This window comes from Hippoglossus hippoglossus, chromosome 19 (assembly GCF_009819705.1).
Source record: "Hippoglossus hippoglossus isolate fHipHip1 chromosome 19, fHipHip1.pri, whole genome shotgun sequence".
In the NCBI taxonomy this organism is placed as follows: domain Eukaryota; kingdom Metazoa; phylum Chordata; class Actinopteri; order Pleuronectiformes; family Pleuronectidae; genus Hippoglossus; species Hippoglossus hippoglossus.
In genome coordinates, this window is record NC_047169.1 from 5,046,451 (window position 1) to 5,066,835 (window position 20,385).

Genomic DNA, 20,385 nt, shown 5'->3' on the forward strand with positions numbered 1-20,385 from the left:
AAAAGTCCGAGTTTAAGGCGTTTGTAAATTTGAAGTCAACATTTCTGTTTAACATTTCTGATGATCTGACTTTGTTCATTTGACAACAGTAACATAGTTATTACATCTAATAACCTCATATTAACTTGTGTTTTAAAATGACATAAGGCAAATGATACAAGAAACAACCAAATCAAGTCAATAAGTTAATAAAGTCTTAGCAAATTAAATCTAAAACACAGTGTGGTACGTTAAAAGTCAAACAATCATATACGATTGTCAAACTCTGCAAAAGAAATATAAAAGAAATAGGAAGTGGTCTGATAACCTACATGAACTACTTGTCATTAAACACAGTTCAAGAGAAGAATCCCTGGATCTTCCACCTAATTTGTATTTGCATCAAAATGTAATGGCTTCTCCCATCCTACCACAAAGTTCAGTGGATATCAGTTTAGAAGTTTTCGTGTACAATTAAACCAACAAACAAATACAAAGTCCAGTAGCTCCAGTTTTTGCTCATAGAGAAGCCAGCATTTTACAGTTTATTAACTTTCTACAGTAGATTAAAAAACGTAAGTAAAACATCAGGATATCACAGCAGAACGACGTGGCTCAGTAGCTTTGTAAAAACACAGCACCCTCACAGGTGCGTTTGTTGGTGTTTCTTCAGGTTACTCGAGTGGCTGAATCTTTTGCCGCAGTGGCTGCAGCCAAACGGCTTCTCTCCCGTGTGGTAGCGCAGGTGCACCGTCAGGTAGCCTGACTGACTGAAGCTCTTCCCACACACCGAGCAGCAGTACGGCTTCTCCCCTGTGTGCACCCTGCTGTGTTTCTTGTAGTCGCCCGCGTGTCCGAAGGTGCGACCGCACAGCGAGCAGCAGTAGTTTTTTCTGACGTTTCTCTGGAAGGATGCCGAGTCCGAAGAGCCAGAGTCTGCACCAACAATGTTTGTGTGACTGTATATTGGAGATTGAGGCTCTTGGCCCCGACTGAAGATGAACCCCGACACGTTGTAGAGTCCTGAATTGGGTTGAGGGGGTTCAAATCGGTGTAAGAGTGTAGAGCTGGTCGCGGCATCATCATAGACATGATTAATGTGTGTGTGCACGGCCTCTTCTTCCAACATGGGCTCCTCTTTCATTTGATTTGATGTAAGGGATAAAACAGAGACATTTTCCTTGATTGTAATTGTAGCAGTGGGTTCTATGGGATTTGTAGTTGGTGATGATAACCTGTCATCATTCTCAATTTTGAGAGTTCTGGTATTGCTCAAGTTATCATCGTGCAAATGTGATTCTGTCGTATCTTTAGGGGAGAGGCAAGGAGTAGTGAGGGATGCTTCACAGTCAGTGTCTGCAAATGAATCTGAAACGTCCTTATAAGCAGGTTCAGTGTCATCGACCAGCTCCTCGTTCTCTCTCTGTTCCACCTCCGCCTGCTGGGTTGCGGTTGGAATTTGCGGCACAGTCCCTGCAACACAACAAAGGCCATGAAGAGACAAAATAAATGATCAGTTTCCACATGTCTGGACGCCAGTGTTGAGCTGTGCTCTCTTACCACCGCTCTCCAGGTCGATTTTGTGTTGGAGCTCCTGCAGCCTCCTCCTCAGACTCTGGTTCTCCCTCTGGGTCCGGGCTGTTTTCTCCTGGTACTCCCACACCGTCTCTCTCACCACCTCCAGAACCTCCTGCACCGCGCTACACAGCAGCTTCTCCACTCGGACATTCAGACGCTCAATTTTGGTCATTGTTATGAACTGAGAGGAAGAAAAATATGGAAACACTATTAAGAACAAGATAAGATAACATAACATAATAAGGGGAAATCTGGGTATTACAGCAGCCCGAGTAAAGAATAGATACAGGTATAAAGAATAGGATCAAATTGAACTATCTAAGAACAATCAGACACAAACATTCAGTAATCTCGTATAGAGCGTGGTGAAATGTTGTGATGTAATATTATACAGTTAATAGTGCAGCAATATGGGTCAGCTCCAGGTATATAATAGATATATAGAGAAAATATACTATGATCACAGTACTAATAGTAATACGACTTAAATTTGCCACCACGCTTCTATCTGATCATCTTTCTCAGTTCAGTCAAATGTAAACACAACAAAAATCTGCACCAGTATTACAGATGTATTATGATTCTTAAATGTAAACAGAAACCAACCTCACACCCAGTTCAGTCTGTGGTTGGATCCTCTTTATTTTCAGTCTGTGGTTGGATCCTCTTTATTTTCAGTCTGTGGTTGGATCCTCTTTATTTTCAGTCTGTGGTTGAATCCTGGTGTTTAACACTGCAGCGGCGTCTTCAGTGTGAATCCCAGCTCGTGTGACCCGGATGTGAAACATTCATGTATTTACAATATTGACATAAACTTAGATGCTCGCGCTGAAGCTGCAGAATCCTCAACACGAAGCAGATCCATGAGTGAAAACTGTTAAAATCACACATGTAGCGAAAGAGTGCGAAATCCCGATGTGTGCGTCAGACGTCATCACGCACAGCCTTCTGATCTTCTTCCTGGGTCTTTAAAAAGGGTTGAAATGCAGCAGCTGGTGCGTTGCTGCCACCTACTGGTCAACAGGCCAACACAAATACATCAAGAACACATGATCTCCTTGAAAATATATTTAAATCCAAATTTTCAAATGTGTAATTTGCTTTTGGTTTTTAAAAGGATGATTAACAGACGTATTTTTAATAGCTACAAGTGTACACATGTTTTTGTTTGTTTTCCATTGTTAATTCAATAAGAATAGAAGCATATTATATAAACATATATATAAGCATTTGCTTATGCATGAACCTTCTCAGTCACTAATTTAAAAATAGTTTATATATTGCTTACACGTCTATATTGTTTATACTTATTCTACAATGTGTGATTAGGACATTTTATCAAGTGACTCCTACACTGTCACTTGTCATCTTCCAGTCACATGAATCTTGAACTTGAATAAGAGATTTTGTATTTTTAAGTCACTTACAAGAAAAAAAACACTTTACACAGGTTGACATTTTGCTTGTTCTCCTTGTTTTATTTCCCTTTGCAGCTCTTGAGATACACGACTCAGAGCACACCAAGCTAATGATAACTTATACAACAATAAACCAGGACTTAAGTAACAGATTGCATTTACCCAAACATAAAAAGTGCTTTAAAGGTTTGATTACATGTTCAACGCTAATCCCTAAATCTTTTTTCCATCTTTTCAAATACACGTTAAAAGAAGCTGTTGTAAGACTGTAACAATATGGCAGAGAAAACAGTTCATACAAGCTGATTGGTGAACGGAGTACATTCAAACATCAGGTGGTTGTTAACCTGACACCCGACAGGCGAGCTGGCAGTCTCACTGCTTGTCCTCGAGAGTCGTTTCCTCGAACAGACTGAGCAGGTTCTTTGGTTCAAAGCTGGGTCGGGGTACAACCTCCTCTACTCGCACCGAGTCAGGGCCGCGCCGCTGTGACGACTTGGCGGAGGAAGAATGGTGGCTGTGCGCTGACTTCTCATTCACGCCGTCTGTGTGAAGCTCTGTGTGTATGGGGATGGCACTTGGGGTCAGAGTGCGGCAGGAACCATTTGAGTGGATGCTGGAGGGGGTCTGAGCCAAGTTACAGGACCAGTCGCCCAGATTTGAGAGAGTGGGTGTGCGGGCAGGACTTTGATGACTGCGTGTCGGTGAAACTGGAAGAGGAGTGGATGTGCTTTCCACAGACATTCTGGATCTGACCCTGTGAAAAAGGAGCAAATCAAAAATAAATAATATAAGTGGACTGTAAGGTGTTTCTACAAGTAAGACATTTCTAAAACACTACAATAAACAACAACTTGTGGACACAGTGATTCTCTACCTCTGTGAGAAGGTGGGGGAAAGCTCTGGGTTGGTGCGATCCAACAGAAACACTGCGTCATCCCCTGGGCTGCCTGGCTCAGCATGCATGGCGCTGAGGGACAGGGACAAATCTCTGTCCCAGCTGTCCTTAGGAGGGGTGCAGGGAGCTGGTTTGGTCCAACGAGGAAGAAAGGACAAGTGAAGGGAGGACAGGAGTCTGCACCCAAAGCACAACACCAACTGTGGGAAAAAAAGAGAAGAAAATATTATTAAAAAGGGCAGAAAAGACAAAATTTCTGCTTCAGGTTTATAATTTGTTTTCATGTAAGAATATTTCAATCTTGTGAGCTAATTTTCTTTGCAGAAAGCAGTGTTATATTTATGAATATTACTCAGTAGAGGCTGTTGATCATGGACTATGCCAGTTGAATCACTCTTTGTAAAGCCACATAACTAATATGTTAATGATTATATTATTCAAACTCCAAAAGTTAAGGTTTGAAAACTTACCTGGCAGAGGCTGGTCAGAGTCAACAAAGTCTCTGTGACCACGAGATAAATGCGCCTCTTCCACCTGTGTTTCCTGACAGAGGGAAGAGCCAGAAGCTCAGCGACTGTTGGTCTCTCAGAAGGTTCTGGGACCAGCATCATCTTCAATACTGTCTGCAGCTCAGTCGACAGGCCTGCAGACACAGATCGAGGAGGTAAAAAGTCATCGAGATAAATAAAACAGGAGAATTCACGAGGACTTAAAAGAAAAGTGGAACCTACTGCTGGTAAACTCTGAGGGGAGGCAGCCTTGTCTGAGCTGTTGCCAGCCCTCGCCACCATTTGGAACTTCAATATTACAGGCAAGCTCCAGAATAGACACGCCCAGGCTAAAGGAAAGAGGCAATATTCAGGCACAAATTTAAATCAAATCAGTTAGGATCATTTTAGAATTACACTTAATCTTTCCTTTGTGGCATTTGTACCTGAAAACATCCGCAGCAGGTCCATATTCCCCACGGAGGAGCTCAGGGGCCATGTACCTGGGGTCCCCCTCCTGAGCATCGTCTTTCACTTTCCCCTCCACAGACTCTGAGCTCTTGTGTTTGAGCTGAAGCAGCAGCCCGAAGTCCCCCAGCTTCAGACGACCAGAGTCAGTGATGAGGACGTTGGCCGGCTTGAGGTCCAGATGAACAAAACCACGAGAGTGCAGGTGCTGCAGTGCTGAGAGGAGGTCACACAGGTAGGCCCAGGCTGCAGGCTCATCTGGATTGGAGAGTTTAATTTGACAGACATGTCAGTAGTGCCAACTGTCTAGAATATAAAACTTAACTGGGGTAGAAAGCACATCATGTTATGCATCTCGTTATTGTCCTGTTCAGACAGACCTGGGCCGGGAGGCTGGTTCTCAGCATGGAGCAGCAAGCTGGTGCTACACAGCTCTGTCTGAATGTACAGTCGACCATACTCCTCCCAGGCTGCCACAAATTTCAGGATGTGGGGGTGAGGACACAGACGCTCATGGTTCCTCGCTTCCCTCACACTCAGGTTCCTCTCACTGTTTCCCCTGAAGCGATGAGCCGAGCGCTTCACTGCGTACTGGCGACCATCCTCTCTACTTAGCACCTAAAGAAAATACAGAAAATGAGCTGAGGTTTCTCTTCTAGTCTGGGATCTCTACATCATGTTCACAGACAAAATAAATTCTCCAAGATAAACATTAGTATTTTGAAATTGTAAATCTTGTTGTAATGTTTTGGTCTGAACTGTAGTCCTTAAAATGCAGAATTCAACTTCCACAGCTTTTGTCTTGCTCACCTTGTAGACCTCTCCAAAGGATCCTCTTCCCAGGAGACCCAAATTAGTGAAGCACTGACTGAAATAGGACTTCTGTTTGCTGGGATCATACACAGAATTTGTCCTGGGAGATTTACTAAGGGAACAAGACAGGGGCGTCCAGGGGGATGGATGCTGGGCGAACACCCTGCTCAAAGGGGGGCATCCCTTGGATGGTGGCAGCGGGGGCAAAGAATGTGAGACCCGGGCTGGGGAAGAAAAGGACAAGTTGGACAGAGACGACGAGGAGAAGGGGACATGTCGCTTTTTGAGGGAGAAGGACTGCTCTGCATGGGAGAAGTGGGTCGGGAGAGGGAGAGGAACCCTGGACGCCGTGGTCTCCATCGCCACTGACATTGTGTCGGTTCTTTTTCAGTTCCTCTCTCTGAAGATGGCGTGCTGCAACAGACAAAAAAGAGATATTAGTTTTGATTGACAGTTGAGGATGTACCACTGTGTTTTTTTGCAATGCTCATCCAATGCACTTTTTTTTGAATAGTAGTAAAAAATAACTAACGAACACAATAAAAATGCGGATCAGGGTCAGTAACACAAGGCAGAGCTTGCAGAACAATTTCTGTCATGTGTCACATCTCAGTTTTAAACTCCACGATGTAATTTCCATCAATATAGATCCATATACTGCTCATGCATTGCATAAGCACAGAGAGGACATGACACAAAATACACTGACCTCGGATTTATGAAATGTTTCTCTGTTTGTTGTTCTCAGAGTTTAAAACCTAAACGTTCACTCAGGAGCCAAAATTTGTTTTTAAACTATCAAAGTGATATTATCATGATAATTATCGATATATCAACTGGTGTGAACATTTTTATCCTGACACATGTTTTGGACATATCGCTCTGTCCTTTTTGCCACTCAACAGAATCAAAGACTTACTACTATTTGACACTTTGTATAAATCTGTATTTATTTTTGGCTTTAATACTAAGTCAGTAAGTAAGTAAGTATGTATCTATGTATCTATGTCTGTATCTATCTATGTAAGTCTTAATACTGTCATACTCATAGAGACATCCACCCAGGTCCTGTAGTAATTATATCTGAGTTGAAGTAAATAAAGTGAAGGTTTCGCTCTGACGTCCTGATTGACAGGTTCAGGACCTGAAACCAGGATCAACAGTCTCCCTGATGTTTTGATGCTCACGTGTAGAACATCAGGTCTCAGCTGTGCGCGTCACGAGCCACAATCAATGTAACGTAACGCGCACGATCAACATGACAAGCGTGACAACCTCCGTGTTAACCTCTGAAGTTGCTGAATTAGCTCCGTGCTAACAAACACGACTCGTCCTCAAGACACACGTCACCTCAGATGTTAGCTAACGTCACTCGACAACATCTCCACGTTAGCTCGCCCTCTCGCTCACAGACAGGTCACGTACCGCAACTGACGGCGTGTGCGAGGTGGGCTTCAGGAGCACCATCCCACCGACATGGATCCAGTCACAAGCACCGACGGTCTTCAGCCCCGTGGGAGTCGCTGAGTCGCGGATCCAGCTGCTCGTGCTCGTCCTGAACTCGAACAAACCTGGCGCCAAATCCTCCCCACGGCCACGCAGCGCCTTCGTAGCGGTCCTCCGTGAATACCCACTTCTTATCTGAGTTGCGCAACATCCGCAAGCGGTGCAGTCTGGGCTTGAACACAGAGGGCTACGTGCCTAGCTAGCTGACCACTTGAAATGGTAACTTCGTTATTATTGTCGATCGCTCTGTGGGGTTTTCTACCGACACGTGAACATCCGAATTAACGTTCGGCGCGTTATCGTGAATACCCGTGTCAGGATAACGAACCGCAGGGTCGTTTCTTTGGGGTGTTTATTTTCAGTTTGTGCTAGCTAGGCTGCTAGCGCTAAGTTTGCTGTGTTAGCTTAGCCTTCCATCTGTGAGGAGAGGTGTTAGCGAGGTAACTTGTGTTAGCTTGGCAGACATGGTGGTGGTGGTGTGACGGGAGACGTCTCACCCAGCTAGACACACACCGCGGACACACACTGTCACAGCCGCAGTGTTTATTAACGCAGAGCTAACTGTCAGGCCCATGTTTGTCTCTATAAAGTCTCTATGCTAAGCTAGGTTTGCGTTAGCTCAGGGCTACGTCTGCCTGCTACTGCTCCCCGTTGCTAGCCAGATTAGGGAATCAATGAATTACAAGCGGCTAAAAGAATCACTCCAACACGTACATGTCCCTTGTCCCTCTTTAAAAAGACACGCTGAGGGGACCCGTGTGCTCGTGATGTATTAGGACCAGTCGCCAGATGGACGGTAGTTAAAGACTTTCATGGCCTACTGACATGTTTTGTCAGATAAAGACGATTTAATGTCATTTAATGTGAATTGTCACTCGAGCCACACAATCTGTCGTCCTGCTTGAACCTGTGTTAAATTGAGAATAACGTGTTTTTCTCCCCCAATCTGTGAATCTGTCATCTTCACGTCCGTGCACTGAATTTACTTTGACTCATTGTCCTGTTGTGCTCTTTTCTTTCAGGACGTGTTCTTAATGATCCGGCGTCACAAGACTACAATCTTCACAGATGCCAAGGAGTCCACCACCGTCTATGAGCTGAAGCGTATTGTCGAGGGAATTCTTAAAAGACCACCGGAAGACCAGCGGCTCTACAAAGTATATCACCAACACCAAACTAAGTCCTGTCACGTGACCAAAAATAATTAAAACATCAGAGTTAAAGGGATCGTTCACCCACAAATAGAAATCCACTCATTATCTATTAACCACTATGCTGATGGAGGGGAGGGTGAAGTGTTTGAGTCCACAAAACACTTTCGGAGTCTCAGGGGTGAACAGCGTTGCAGCCAAGTCCAATAAAATTGAAGTAAATGGTGACTCATCTTAAAATGTGAAAGAACAACAGGAAAAAAAACCTTAAATGCCTCCACACTGCTCCTGTGGTGTCATCCAAGTGTCACAATTCGACTCGAAACAGCATCATTTACACCGCGTCTTTAGCCTGAATGTCCGCTGTTATCCTCCTTCTAGTGACTGCTGCAGTTCTCGCGAGTAACTGACAATAACGGCACATTACTTTGTAATTTTCAGTGTTTTGTAATTGTTTTTTTTGGGGCTGTAAATGTTTCACAAATATTCATACACTTTGGGTCCATTAGGTGATTTTGAGAAATTTTCCTCTCTTATTCCACAGGATGACCAGTTGCTAGAGGACAGCAAAACTCTGGGCGACAGTGGATTCACCAATCAGACTGCCAGACCTCAGGCCCCAGCTACTGTGGGTCTGGCCTTCCGTGTAAATGGTACGTGTAGTTTATGTTATTTGTGTGAGTCAGGGATGTTTCGTTAACTTTCTTGGTGTCATGTCTTTCCTGCCATTACGCCTCTTTCCAAATGGGCTATGGATGAGGAATTCTTCTATAAAGTCATAAGTAGACGCAAACTCTTGAAAATGTCAGGATAGTTTGTTCCGAACAGTTTCTGGGGTTTGTCTTTTGCGTATGAAGAACTCAGCAGGAGATTGTTCTGGTCAGGCAGGTTTACAACCACATAGCCTGAAGCCACAGCTCTCTCAGCTGCTCCATATGTCTGTGATATCAAGTGTCTCTTGAATCTATATCTGTCCAGACTTGATAAGAATCCGATTGAAATACAGATTTCCTAAAGATCGCATTTTAGCTGCCAGTTTAAAATACTCACTGTGGCTTGAGAAAATAAATGATCCTTCTTGAATTTTAAGCTGTGGCTTAAACACTCAAGTCTGAGTGCATGAGCCACATTATTTGTACATTTTAACTTGAGTAACAGTAAATATTTACAGAAGCAAATTTGTGACGTGAGTGATTTATCCATGTGCAACTCTGCCTTCATGATGGAGATATGGTTTCCTTGTCGCCTCTGTCCTCCAGATGAGATGTTTGAGCAGCTGCATGTCGAGGCCTTCTCCAGCCCCCCGGAACTCCCCGATGTGATGAAGCCGCAGGACTCTGGCAGCACTGCCAACGAACAGGCTGTGCAGTGATAGCAAGGAGGGGAACCGAGCAATGGAGGGAAGGATGGAAGTGGGTGTGTGTGGATTAACTGCATTGGAGAAGTAGCGGGGGCGGAGGATGTGTAATATAATTTCAGTTGATGGATGGGAACACTGTAGGTAACCAAGCCTATCCATGTTACCTTCATGCTATCATCCCAACACCCTCCCTCCTCAAATTTGCTTCACAAATGATTTTTTTTTTTTTTTAAACTCTTAATAATTTCCACATCACATGCAGTTCCTGTCCTTGACTTTGCTCCTAAGCACCAACTTGCTCAAACCTGTAGAGGGAAGAAGGTGGTTTGGAAAGTATGATTGTGTGTATGTGTGTGAGTTATTATAATTATTCTCATTAATCTTTTTTGGGAAAGGTGAAGGCGTAGTTGTGTCACAGTGCTCTAGAAGTAACATGCATGGATAAGGAGTCTGGCGTCCCAATCGGCAAACTGCATGAACAAATTCAAAAAACGATGGCTTTACTTTCACAGAAACAGATGAACCTTCATGCGTTTCCTTGGTCCGATTCTCCCAGTTTTGTTGTACATTTTGGATTTGATTTCATACCAGGAAAAAAAACACCTTTATGGTAAAAATGTTACTTTTTTGTTGGTGTTGTCATTTTGTGTCTTTAGTATGTTTTTACTTTTCAGTTCTTTTGTTGTGTGTTTCATGCACTGAGACCAAAGGCAGGTACCTCTTCAGCAGCAGAGGGACGTTTTGGTCAGAGGACATTCTGTCTGTGACATACAGTGGACGCAGGAGGAGCATTCTCTTGTGTTAAAATACATACATCACATGTCACCAACATCAGTGTGGCACCTTCCTCTAATCACATAAATATAGCCTGTAACTGTAAGTTTGCTTAATTAAAAGTTTTCCTGTTTTGTTTTTTATGCTGCTGACTGATTCTTATTTTAGACACAGGTTTGGGTCAACATTTAATGAAAATAACTGAATTTAAGGGGTTTACACTTAACAGAAGTCGGGCGGACTGTCGCTGCCACAGGGAGTTTTATTAAAACAGACATTTTGACTCGTCACAATATGAAACCGTAGCAATGGCTCTGTTCCTTTCAAGTGTCACAATAAGCGGTGGCAGCGAGCCAGCATGCACACGACAGGGAGCCTCAAAGTCAAGCAGCTAAATTAAATAAAGCCATCATTCATTTTATTATGTACACTTGCTGTGACATGTCACAATGTTTTCAATGAGACGGGTCCACTGAGGAGACAGTGATAATGGCCTGGGTATTCTAATGTGCTGGAAACGTAACTGCAAATAATAGTATAATATATAGTATACATTTAAGTTTCAAAGTCGGTTTTTAAAAAAGGCAGATATATTTTTAATTCAGCCCAAGAAAAATAACGATATTTAAAAATGCATATATACAACAAATTAACAGTTTTCCTATATGGTGGAGATGAATAAAGCAGGATTACCAGAAAGTCCCAAATTCAGTGGGTATCAGTCATTAGATTAGATTAGATTACCTTCAAATTAGCTGGGGAATTTGTACGGCTGTTATCAAGCGTGACCATCTTAGTATCATCTGAGTCCAGCACTACAGACCATAAGTCTTATGACTGAATCTTTCAATTCATAAAGACCAATCCCAACACTCACAAACACCAATGTAAACAAGCTCAATATTATAAGCAAAGCATTTGTTTTATTCATCTATCTAGCTATTTATATTTACACACACACATATATATATATACTATATGTGTAATCGTTATATATGTCTATGGCCCCCTATACACGTATGGGATAGGAGTACATACATATATACATCTATCTATTTACAGCTAACAAAAAAAATGCACATACTCATGTATATATATACATACACATACACAGATAAACGTTTGTTGTGATATCACAGTTTCCAGAGTTGGATCCACATGTTTGAATCCAGATGTGTTTACAATCTTCTTATTATTAATAGTGGGTGTTGTTCTGACAGGGATGTTGTTGTTTGAAGGTCAATAAAATCCATTTCACAACATTTCCCCCTGACACAAGTTTACAAACAGCAGCAGCAGCTCCTCAGCGCCACGGAATCCTCAGATCTGCCTCCCAAATAAGGACGAGGAATGTCCGGGGTGACGTCTGTGTCCGGGGTTTGTGACCACATTTATTTAACTACGCCTTCCCCGCTCGGAGGTCCTGTATTACACAGGAAGACAGCGGTGTAGGAAAAAGAGACGGGACCTCCTCCTCCTTTTCCTCCGCCTCCGCCTCCTCCTCTCGGCGGATAACGGTGTCCAAGAAGTTGTGGAGGAGCGACGCAGACAATAGCTCCCGAGCCCCTGTGTGTCTGATTCTCGTCCATCACCTCTGTCTCATGCTGTCCTCCTCCACCCTGAGTCTCACACAGAGGAAAACACTCGGCTGAAACCACATCATGGACGATCTGGGTGAGTAACCGAGCTGTTCTCCGTCTGCATGATATCTGGAGGGGGATCTGTGGGAAGGGCTGGTGTGGCCAAACAGAGGAAATGAGCTCTGTGTTGATCCTGGCAGTCAGAGAGGACAAGCTTCCCCCTCTTTTCCCCTCAAGGACATGCATGAGGCTGGAGTATGAAGGGAATATTCTCTGTAAACCTTCACTTAAAACTGTCTCACAACTTCTCTTTTGTCTGAGGATCCTGGTTCAGAGCGATTCTCCTTCACTCCAGATGTTTATACTCTCATCCTCCTCAGACTTTACTTGCAGACACATTCATACAGGTAACACAAGAACTGGTGCTACACCGCTCGGTGTCCGCCCGCCCGCCATCGAGTGTTTCCTGCAAATTCAATAAATTCTTGGTAAATTAGATTTGAAGGGTTCCACAGCTGGTCGCCTCCATCCATTAATATTAACAAGTCAGGGGACGGAGGGAAAGCCACATAATGTTGAGCAGAGAGTCGTCCATTTTGAAGGATGAAACATCAAAGAGGACTGTTCTTTCTTTTTTCTTTTTTTTTTAACTGATAAAGATGTTGAAGGAGGATTTTTTTCTTTCTCTCCGTCTCAGAACAACATTATGAGAAGCTGCTGAAGAGGCCCTGAAATACCCCCGGGGCCACGCTGCTATTTCAAAAAGCCACAGAGTTCAATGAAAATAGAAAGGGCCCTTTTGCCTCAGCTGCCCATTTGCTCGCCCGAGATAAACATTTTTTGAAAGAAACGTGGGGATTTATGCTTTTCAAGCAAGGCTAGGAGGAATGGCGAAATGCAGCCAGGCACATCTGGATCAGATTGCACACACAGTCACTGGGAGACTGGGTGAGTGGCGGAGGTGGTGAGGCAGTGGCCATGTTCGCGAGGCTCCGTTTATGCTGTTGTCCGACAATGTTGTAAGTTTATGTATTGGATCTGGCGACCGCTTGTACGAGAGGCCGTCGGCCAAGACAAACAAGTCGGCAGGCAGCTCTAAATATGGTCATAATTCCCAATGAGAGAGGTTCAACTCCTTATATGAGCAGTTGAGTCTGTACAAGTATGTGTGTGTGTGTGAGACAGCGGCTCACAGCAGGAAAGGAGGAGGGCAAGTCGTATGTGCACAAGATCCACAGCACATGGTCGTACCAGAGGTGTGAATCATCTGGGACTGAGGTGACGTCAGGCCTGGTAAACTGGTCACGTTTATGTTCCACACGTCCTCCAGCGACTGGGATGACCACAGATGGTTTAAACCGTACTTAACACGCTCTACTCAACTTTCATCGTGCATCCACGGAGGGTTCCCAGAATCTGAGAAGCAGGGGGGTTAATGTCTGTTCTTGTGCTTGGAAACAGCAGTTGAACAGCAGCTTATTAAACAGAAACTATGACTGTGACTATAACATGCAGCTCCTGTCTCCATTCTCTGTCTATTGAGGCACCAGATGTCTTGTTTATGTCGTCTTACTTATGGATACTCTGAAAAAAGAAAATTGTTGGACCAACAATACCTCAATTGTTAACACACCAATGAATTAAGCTGTTTCCAAAGTCAAGAATAAAGTTTGTTCAACTTAAAGTTAACAAGTGACACAAACCCAATTGTTAACTTTGTGTTGAACAAACTTTTTTCTTGTTAGTGTGTTTTTTTTTAAAGTTGGGGTTCAAAATTGAGTTCAAAGTTGCTGGATTGTCCCTTTAATGGTGTTAAACAATATATTTGGTGACCTGTGCCCTGCCTCTCATCCAGTGCCAACTGGGATTAGCTCCAGCTCCCAGCAACCCTCAAAGGATAAGTGGTACAGATAATAGATGGATGATGTAGAACTTTATAAAGGAGCGAGGTTGAGGTTGTAATTACTCACGTTCAGGCCATTTTTCACCTACTCTACAAACCTACATGGATTGAAGTCACACAGCTCCACACACTAACACTTCAGTTTCAGTGTCCACCTCGTGTGCAGTGAGCGTTTGTGCTGCTGGTGGAGTCGGTTCAGATATCAGCTACCAAACACTCTTCCTCCGCTGCTTCCTTTCCCTACTGGCATGTCTCGGGCACGAATGCAGAAATGTTTGTGTGCTGAAATACATCGGCTGTGTTGAAGGTTAATCTCGCAGTCGTGCCGGCTCTGACTGTTCCTGTCCTCTGACTGATTAGTTCATTGGGAGGCTCATTGTGTTCCATGTCATGCACCGGTCACACGGGCTGTCTGTCTCTCCTCAGAAGGGCCTGAGCCACCTAACTACCCTCTCAGTCCTCGCATTGTTGTGTTTGGTACGTAACTGCCTGTGCACGTGTCTCTCTGTGTGTTATACTCTCTATGCATGTTTTCACTTCACATGTTCTGTCCGTCTTCCAAGTGTGTTGCATTGCATGATTTAAACATCCTTTCATTAACTTGTATGTCTTTCTGTCCACCTTTAACACCCCATAAACAACTAGAGTAAATGTACTGATATATTATAATTCCCTGCACTGTAAATCCAGCCAAACCTTCATCCCATCCATGCTGTTGTGTGTTATATCGATTTCTCTCTCTTTTTATTCACTTTCTTTTCCCTCCCTCTCCCCTTCAGACGCCCTTCTGGCTGATCTGGAGAACACCGGCTCTCCTCTAGCTCGGTGTCCCGTCCTGCTCACCTCGGAACCCCCTCAAAATGCTGACCCTGTCACCCAGGACCCAGCCGAGGCCCGGCCACCACCACCTGCCTACACCCCGCAGCAGGTAGACCATCAACAGGGACAATTGGTACTCGTCAAGCCTTACGTAAAAACATTTAACGTGATTTCATATCATTTAAAAAAAACATTTTCACTGTACATTTGGATCGTTCCTCTGTTTCTGTCTCTCAGACTGTTTCTGGTGCAATCAAGTCCTCCCAGAACTCCAACCCAGACAAATTATACAGGTAACTTCCTCCTTGATATTTCTAACTCTATCTGACACCATGTAATCAAACCCAACATCAACATGTCATCTCTCACGAAGCAGAGTGAATTATGGAATACATTTCTGAGCCTGATTCCAGTCGAAGTTGAACCAATCCCAGTTACATTGGGAAGGCGAGGTACATGAAAGATCGCCAGCCAATCACAGAGCTAGATTTGTTCTGTTTTTGGGGGGAATATATAGATCTAGTTTGAGAATTACAGCCCCTTAAAGGAAAAAAATGGGATTTCGAAAAGTCTTAATTTTGTGAGAATAAAGTCGTAATATTTCGTCTGCGTGATATTCAAAGGGATTTTGTAGTTTTTCAAGAAACAGTAAGATTGGTTCAAGATTTTGGATCCAGAACTTTTTTTCCTCATATTGTCTGGCAATATTAAGACGTTATTCTGGAAATTGAAGATTATTTAAATCCAGTATAACTTTAATACTCTGTCACAATAATCAAATTCAGTTCAGTCTGATTACCAAGCAGTAAATGTTTTTGTTGATCTCACTGTGTTTGGAGCTTAAACCCTTGTTATAGACAGATGAGAGAACTCAGCTGTGATGAAACCAACATCAGTGATAAGATGCTTTATAAACTGTGTCACTGCCTCTTTATCTTACAGCACAGTGTGTAAACCGCGGTCTCCCCGCACAGCCGACCCTCCTCCAGCCTTCTCCTCCTCCTCGCTGTTGGGAGGAGGTCTGAGTGAACTGGACCATCTCTTACAGGAGCTCAACGCCACCCAGTTCAACATCACAGGTTAGCGGTGTAGTGTGTTTTTTTACGTCCCTGTGTTTAACTCTGAAGTGAATTTATTTTCTTATGGCCTCGTTTTGTTGTCATCAGACGAGATCCTGGCTCAGTTCCCTTCTTCTAAGAAAGATGAGAGGGACAAGATTAAGGACAAAGCCACAGCCTCCTCCTCCAGGTACAGAATCTAATCAGTTGGGATTTATCTCAAAAACACAGATACTCTTGAAATCCCTTGTTGAGAAGGCATCATAGAGAAAGACAATAGATGACAATACACTGTGGATTATATCAGTAATACCAGAATTTACTGTGTAGGTTTTATTTTGGACCCTGTTCTTGGTGGGATCAGATGAAAATGTGTATTTTGTGGGTTTGAATCATCCTTTGTGTTGTAGCTCTGCGAAACCTTCAGCCACATCAGCCACTCTGGAACTGGACAAACTGATGGCGTCTCTGTCTGACTTCAGAGTCCAGAGCACGGTAAGAGTCCACTTGTCAATGTCTGCAGGACGAGATGTTTGTTTCCTGTTTAAAACCACCCACGCAGATTCACTGTGTATCCATGAACACGTTCACTAGACTTGGCGCTGTTACAGTGTGGCCGGGCCGCAGCACATGCCTCCGGGTCATAAATCAGTCAGCAGATAAGGCCTGAAGACGGAAATTAGTCTTGCTGGAGAAGATTTCCAGCGTCGTAAATAGCTTAAGATAGAAGTGAGAGTTATAGATCTGCATTTGCTTTGGGATATAATCTGGTTATTGTGAGTCAATGACGAGCATGTGAGCGAAGGGCGTGCTTCTGTGATTATGAGGCTGCTTGGATCCAGTTCTGTTGTCAACAAGAGTTCAGGGCGGCAGAAACAGAAGAAAACACATTATTGGATATTATCATCACTGACATGTGATGTTCAGTACTGCAGTGTTGACATTGACCCACTTTCAGTCAAACTGTTGACAGCCAACAGAGAAAAGCATGAGAGGCTCACAACAAGCCTCTCGTCTAGTTTCTTAAAAGTTTGTTTGTGATCAGGTCCATGAGACGTCTTTCATAAAATGAACTGAAAAACTGTGTCATGGCTGCAGAGCATTCTCTTGTATTACAGTTACTCTAGTGTCTATTTGTTATTTAGGATTACGCAGAAACGACTGAAACTATTTCCATGACATTCCCCAATTAACAAATTTCACACACTCATAGATATCAGTCCCCGGGGAAAACAAGAAAAAACTAAGAAAAACGTAAAGTTAAAGAAAGTGATAAAGAAAATCCTGGGTCCGCCCCCTGATCCGTGTCCCTGGAACGTTCTTTCCTGACCTACAACACGTCCTTCCTCCAAGTTATGTGGAAATCTGTTGAGTTGTTTTTGTGTAATCTTGCTTGCAAACCGACAAACAAATGGAGAGAGTATAAAAAACACAACTTCTTTGGCGGAGGTAAAATGAAGAAACAATGACAAACTCCTGAAGAATTAAAATCCCCCACACATATGTGCCATGCATCATTTCTCTGTCTCCTCCCACAGCCAGCTGCACCCGTCGTCAGTCCAGTGGTGACGGCACCGCTGCAGCCCGCCGCCACCACCCCCCCACAACCCTCCTCTGGCGGCTCATTGGACAGCATGCTGGGGCTGCTTCAGTCAGACCTGAGCCGACAGGGCGTTCAGACGTCCTCCAAGGGAAACTGTTCAGCCTGTCAGAAGCCGGTAGTAGGACAGGTGAGGTGTCAGTCTTTTTTTGTGATTTGTGATTTGTGATCACAATATCTCAAGAATACCTTGAGAGAATTTCTTCAAATTTGATACAAACGTTCATTTGATCTCACGGATGAACTGATTCGAATTTGGCAGTCAAAGGTCAAAGGTCAAGGTGACAGTGGAGGGACTGAAACCGCTCTGAGGCACACAACGTACTTCTATTTTTCTTTTTTAACCTAAATTGATTTTAACCATCTCCTGGTGCAGGTGGTGACGGCTCTGGGGAAGGTGTGGCACCCAGAGCACTTTGTGTGCACCGAGTGTGAGACGGAGTTGGGCAGTCGCAACTTCTTCGAGAAGGACGGACGACCGTACTGCGAGTCGGACTACTTCACACTCTTCTCTCCTCACTGTGCGCAGTGCAACAAGCCCATTCTGAACGTGAGCCTCTTGGATGTGCACATGTCTCTGTCTCAGCTTATGTTGCTCGCATCAGCCCGTGTGAAACCAGTTTCCTCCTCATTCCTCTTGTTGTTTAGAAAATGGTCACCGCTCTGGACAAGAACTGGCACCCGGAGTGTTTCTGCTGTGTGAAATGCAGCCGGGCGTTTGGAGAGGAAGGTAACAGGCGGTTCTGTTTCCTGTCTGGGTTCAACACACATCTGTTAACAGTAAACTGCAACTGCCAGGTCACACGTACATTGATTCCTCTTATCAAACATACACAGATATTCTGTTAATCATTCATTTAATCAGGGATTTAAAGTCCATGTTCATTAAATTGGTGATTGGTCAATTGGTCATATTCTTCTCATCACATTCACCATCAGGGTTTGTGTTTGAGTTAAAAATCTCAAAAACTGGAGAGAAACACTGAATCTTTGTTTTCATTTAGCATGAAAATGTACAAATTTATAACATTACAATGTTGAGACAAAAAAAGAAATACTGTCGACCATAATGAGAAAAGGTTCAGACAGTGTTCTGCATTTATCTAAACAAGTGCTTACGACTGTGACTGTGTCTCCTGCAGGTTTCCACGACCGTGAGGGGCAGCAGTACTGTCAGCAGTGCTTCTTGACTCTGTTCGCTTCTCGCTGTCAAGGCTGCACTCAGCCCATCATGGAAAACTACATCTCAGCCCTCAACTCGCTCTGGCACCCGCAGTGCTTCGTGTGCAGGGTGAGTGTTTCCCCATGGTCATAGTGAATGTCTGTTGCATTTAAACATTTAAAATGACAAAGTGTTTGTCTGTGTTGCAGTTCTTATAGGTTTATTCTGAGAAAAGGTCAGAGAGGCTGGAGCAATAAGGACATTTATTTAGGGACATTACTTTGTATGGGGTTTTGTAAAATACACATAGGCATCAGCTGCTAGCATCTGCAACTGACTCTGACATTTGCATTCTCACATGCAGACCCTCAGGATAATCTCTGGAAAATGTCTAGTGCACGTCTGACAGCAGCTTCATGTGGTTGAGGTCCTGCAGTGGCAGTGAGGACCTCTGCTATGGGACTGGAAATGGCTTAATGGCACATCTCTGATATTTGTCTCTATTTGCCTAAGTGAAGCTCAGTGACCAGCAACCCAGAATGTGGTTCCTGAGTAAAGGCGTCACTCTCAGTAAAAATAACATGTTAAAAGGGTTTTAAAAATAGAAGGAATTATGTCATGAGAAACGTTGTAATTGCAGTTTCTGAAGCCAGGACTCGTTGCCGTGACTGAGTTTCGCTTTCTTTCTCTTTCCCTCTCGTCTCCAGGAGTGCTACACCCCCTTCGTCAACGGCAGCTTCTTCGAACACGAGGGCAAGCCGCTGTGCGAGGCCCACTACCACCAGTCCCGTGGCAGCATGTGTCAGGCGTGCCAGCAGCCGATCCTGGGCCGCTGCGTCACCGCCATGGGGGCCAAGTTCCACCCCCACCACCTCGTGTGTCACTTCTGCCTGAAGCCCCTGAGCAAAGGCTGCTTCAAGGAGCAGGAGAACAAGCCGTACTGCCACCCCTGCTTCATCAAACTCTTCGGTTGAGGACACATCAGGACTTTGCCCACTTTTCCATCCTCAGGGTTAGAGAGGCTGTGTGACTCTGAATTCTCAATGTGTGTTTTTTACTGTGGGAATGAGGGTGGAGCTGGTCTCTTTGTTGATTTTAAGAATATTTTGGAGTAAGTGCAGTAATGGGGGGGAAATCATCCAACCCAACTTATTTCTACGTTTAGACTGACAGGATGACACTTAACTCTCTTATTGGTTAGACACGTACAAAACAATGCCAAATGACTTTTTCATGTATGTGAATCTTTTGCATACTGTATTGATTCAAATTGAATATATTGAAAATTTAATTATTTTGCCAAAGGTAGAAAAACAGAATGAGAACAAATGTACTGTTGCAGTGAAATACTTTGTACTGTTGTGCAAGGAAATCCCCCTTTTAATATATTTGCTTTGTATTGGAAAAAGTAAAGTGTCGAGTAAGTGTCGCTGCAGTTGCTTTTTATATATTGAATGCTGATCGCCATGTTTATGTTTTTGTGTAACAAACAAAGCTGTCATATGTTTAAAATTTGCATTATTCTTTCACTTTTGCTCTATGCAATACGCCAAAAACAATTCCAAAGAATAAAATAAAGGAGAACACAACTTGTTTTTGCTGTTTCATTGGTGAATCGATCACAACATTAAAGATAAGCACATGTAAACAAGTCACATGAGGAGTGTAAGTATCTGAACGAAGTTTATTGGGAAGAAGGAGATTTGATCAAATTACAAGTATGTACATTTTTGAAATACAAATGGGGAGATTCTATTCACATGACTGAATTCATCTATCTATCTATCTATCTATCTATCTATCTATCTATCTATTCTATTTTATTTTTGA

At 43.6% G+C, this 20,385-nt stretch overlaps 4 protein-coding genes across 14 annotated transcripts; 2 read left to right on the top strand and 2 right to left on the bottom strand.

Annotated features, from left to right (window-relative positions):
- Window positions 1-70: 70 nt before the first annotated feature.
- LOC117752752 (zinc finger protein 8-like) lies at window positions 71-2,488 on the bottom strand. 6 transcript variants are annotated; one of them, XM_034570360.1, is made up of 5 exons: window positions 2,274-2,488; window positions 2,164-2,217; window positions 1,540-1,738; window positions 618-1,452; window positions 71-523 (listed from the first exon to the last, which is right to left on the bottom strand). In XM_034570360.1, exons 3-4 carry the CDS (start codon window positions 1,727-1,729, stop codon window positions 623-625), a joined length of 1,020 nt encoding a protein of 339 aa, XP_034426251.1. In that variant the 5' UTR covers window positions 1,730-1,738; window positions 2,164-2,217; window positions 2,274-2,488; the 3' UTR covers window positions 71-523; window positions 618-622. The 6 variants fall into 6 exon arrangements, with proteins under 6 accessions (XP_034426251.1, XP_034426252.1, XP_034426249.1 ...); XM_034570361.1 differs by having other exon boundaries at window positions 71-1,436; window positions 1,539-1,738; XM_034570358.1 differs by having other exon boundaries at window positions 72-1,452; window positions 2,171-2,217.
- Window positions 2,489-3,008: 520 nt separating this feature from the next.
- pkmyt1 (protein kinase, membrane associated tyrosine/threonine 1) lies at window positions 3,009-7,251 on the bottom strand. The gene is made up of 8 exons (XM_034570340.1): window positions 7,068-7,251; window positions 5,640-6,056; window positions 5,210-5,447; window positions 4,808-5,087; window positions 4,605-4,711; window positions 4,344-4,516; window positions 3,853-4,073; window positions 3,009-3,732 (listed from the first exon to the last, which is right to left on the bottom strand). The coding sequence occupies exons 2-8, from the start codon at window positions 6,012-6,014 to the stop codon at window positions 3,351-3,353; spliced, it is 1,776 nt and encodes a 591-aa protein (XP_034426231.1). The 5' UTR covers window positions 6,015-6,056; window positions 7,068-7,251; the 3' UTR covers window positions 3,009-3,350.
- Window positions 6,915-10,576, top strand: LOC117752762 (elongin-B-like). The gene is made up of 4 exons (XM_034570373.1): window positions 6,915-7,367; window positions 8,171-8,305; window positions 8,844-8,952; window positions 9,559-10,576. The coding sequence occupies exons 1-4, from the start codon at window positions 7,365-7,367 to the stop codon at window positions 9,669-9,671; spliced, it is 360 nt and encodes a 119-aa protein (XP_034426264.1). The 5' UTR covers window positions 6,915-7,364; the 3' UTR covers window positions 9,672-10,576.
- Window positions 10,577-11,906: 1,330 nt separating this feature from the next.
- On the top strand, window positions 11,907-20,150 carry LOC117752743 (transforming growth factor beta-1-induced transcript 1 protein-like). Of its 6 annotated transcripts, none has more exons than XM_034570341.1 (12): window positions 11,907-12,107; window positions 14,277-14,393; window positions 14,696-14,868; window positions 14,973-15,028; window positions 15,678-15,814; window positions 15,902-15,983; window positions 16,204-16,288; window positions 17,332-17,523; window positions 17,770-17,943; window positions 18,042-18,123; window positions 18,536-18,684; window positions 19,263-20,150. In XM_034570341.1, exons 1-12 carry the CDS (start codon window positions 12,095-12,097, stop codon window positions 19,527-19,529), a joined length of 1,527 nt encoding a protein of 508 aa, XP_034426232.1. In that variant the 5' UTR covers window positions 11,907-12,094; the 3' UTR covers window positions 19,530-20,150. The 6 variants fall into 6 exon arrangements, with proteins under 6 accessions (XP_034426232.1, XP_034426233.1, XP_034426234.1 ...); XM_034570342.1 differs by having other exon boundaries at window positions 14,696-14,844; XM_034570343.1 differs by having other exon boundaries at window positions 14,343-14,393.
- Window positions 20,151-20,385: the final 235 nt, after the last annotated feature.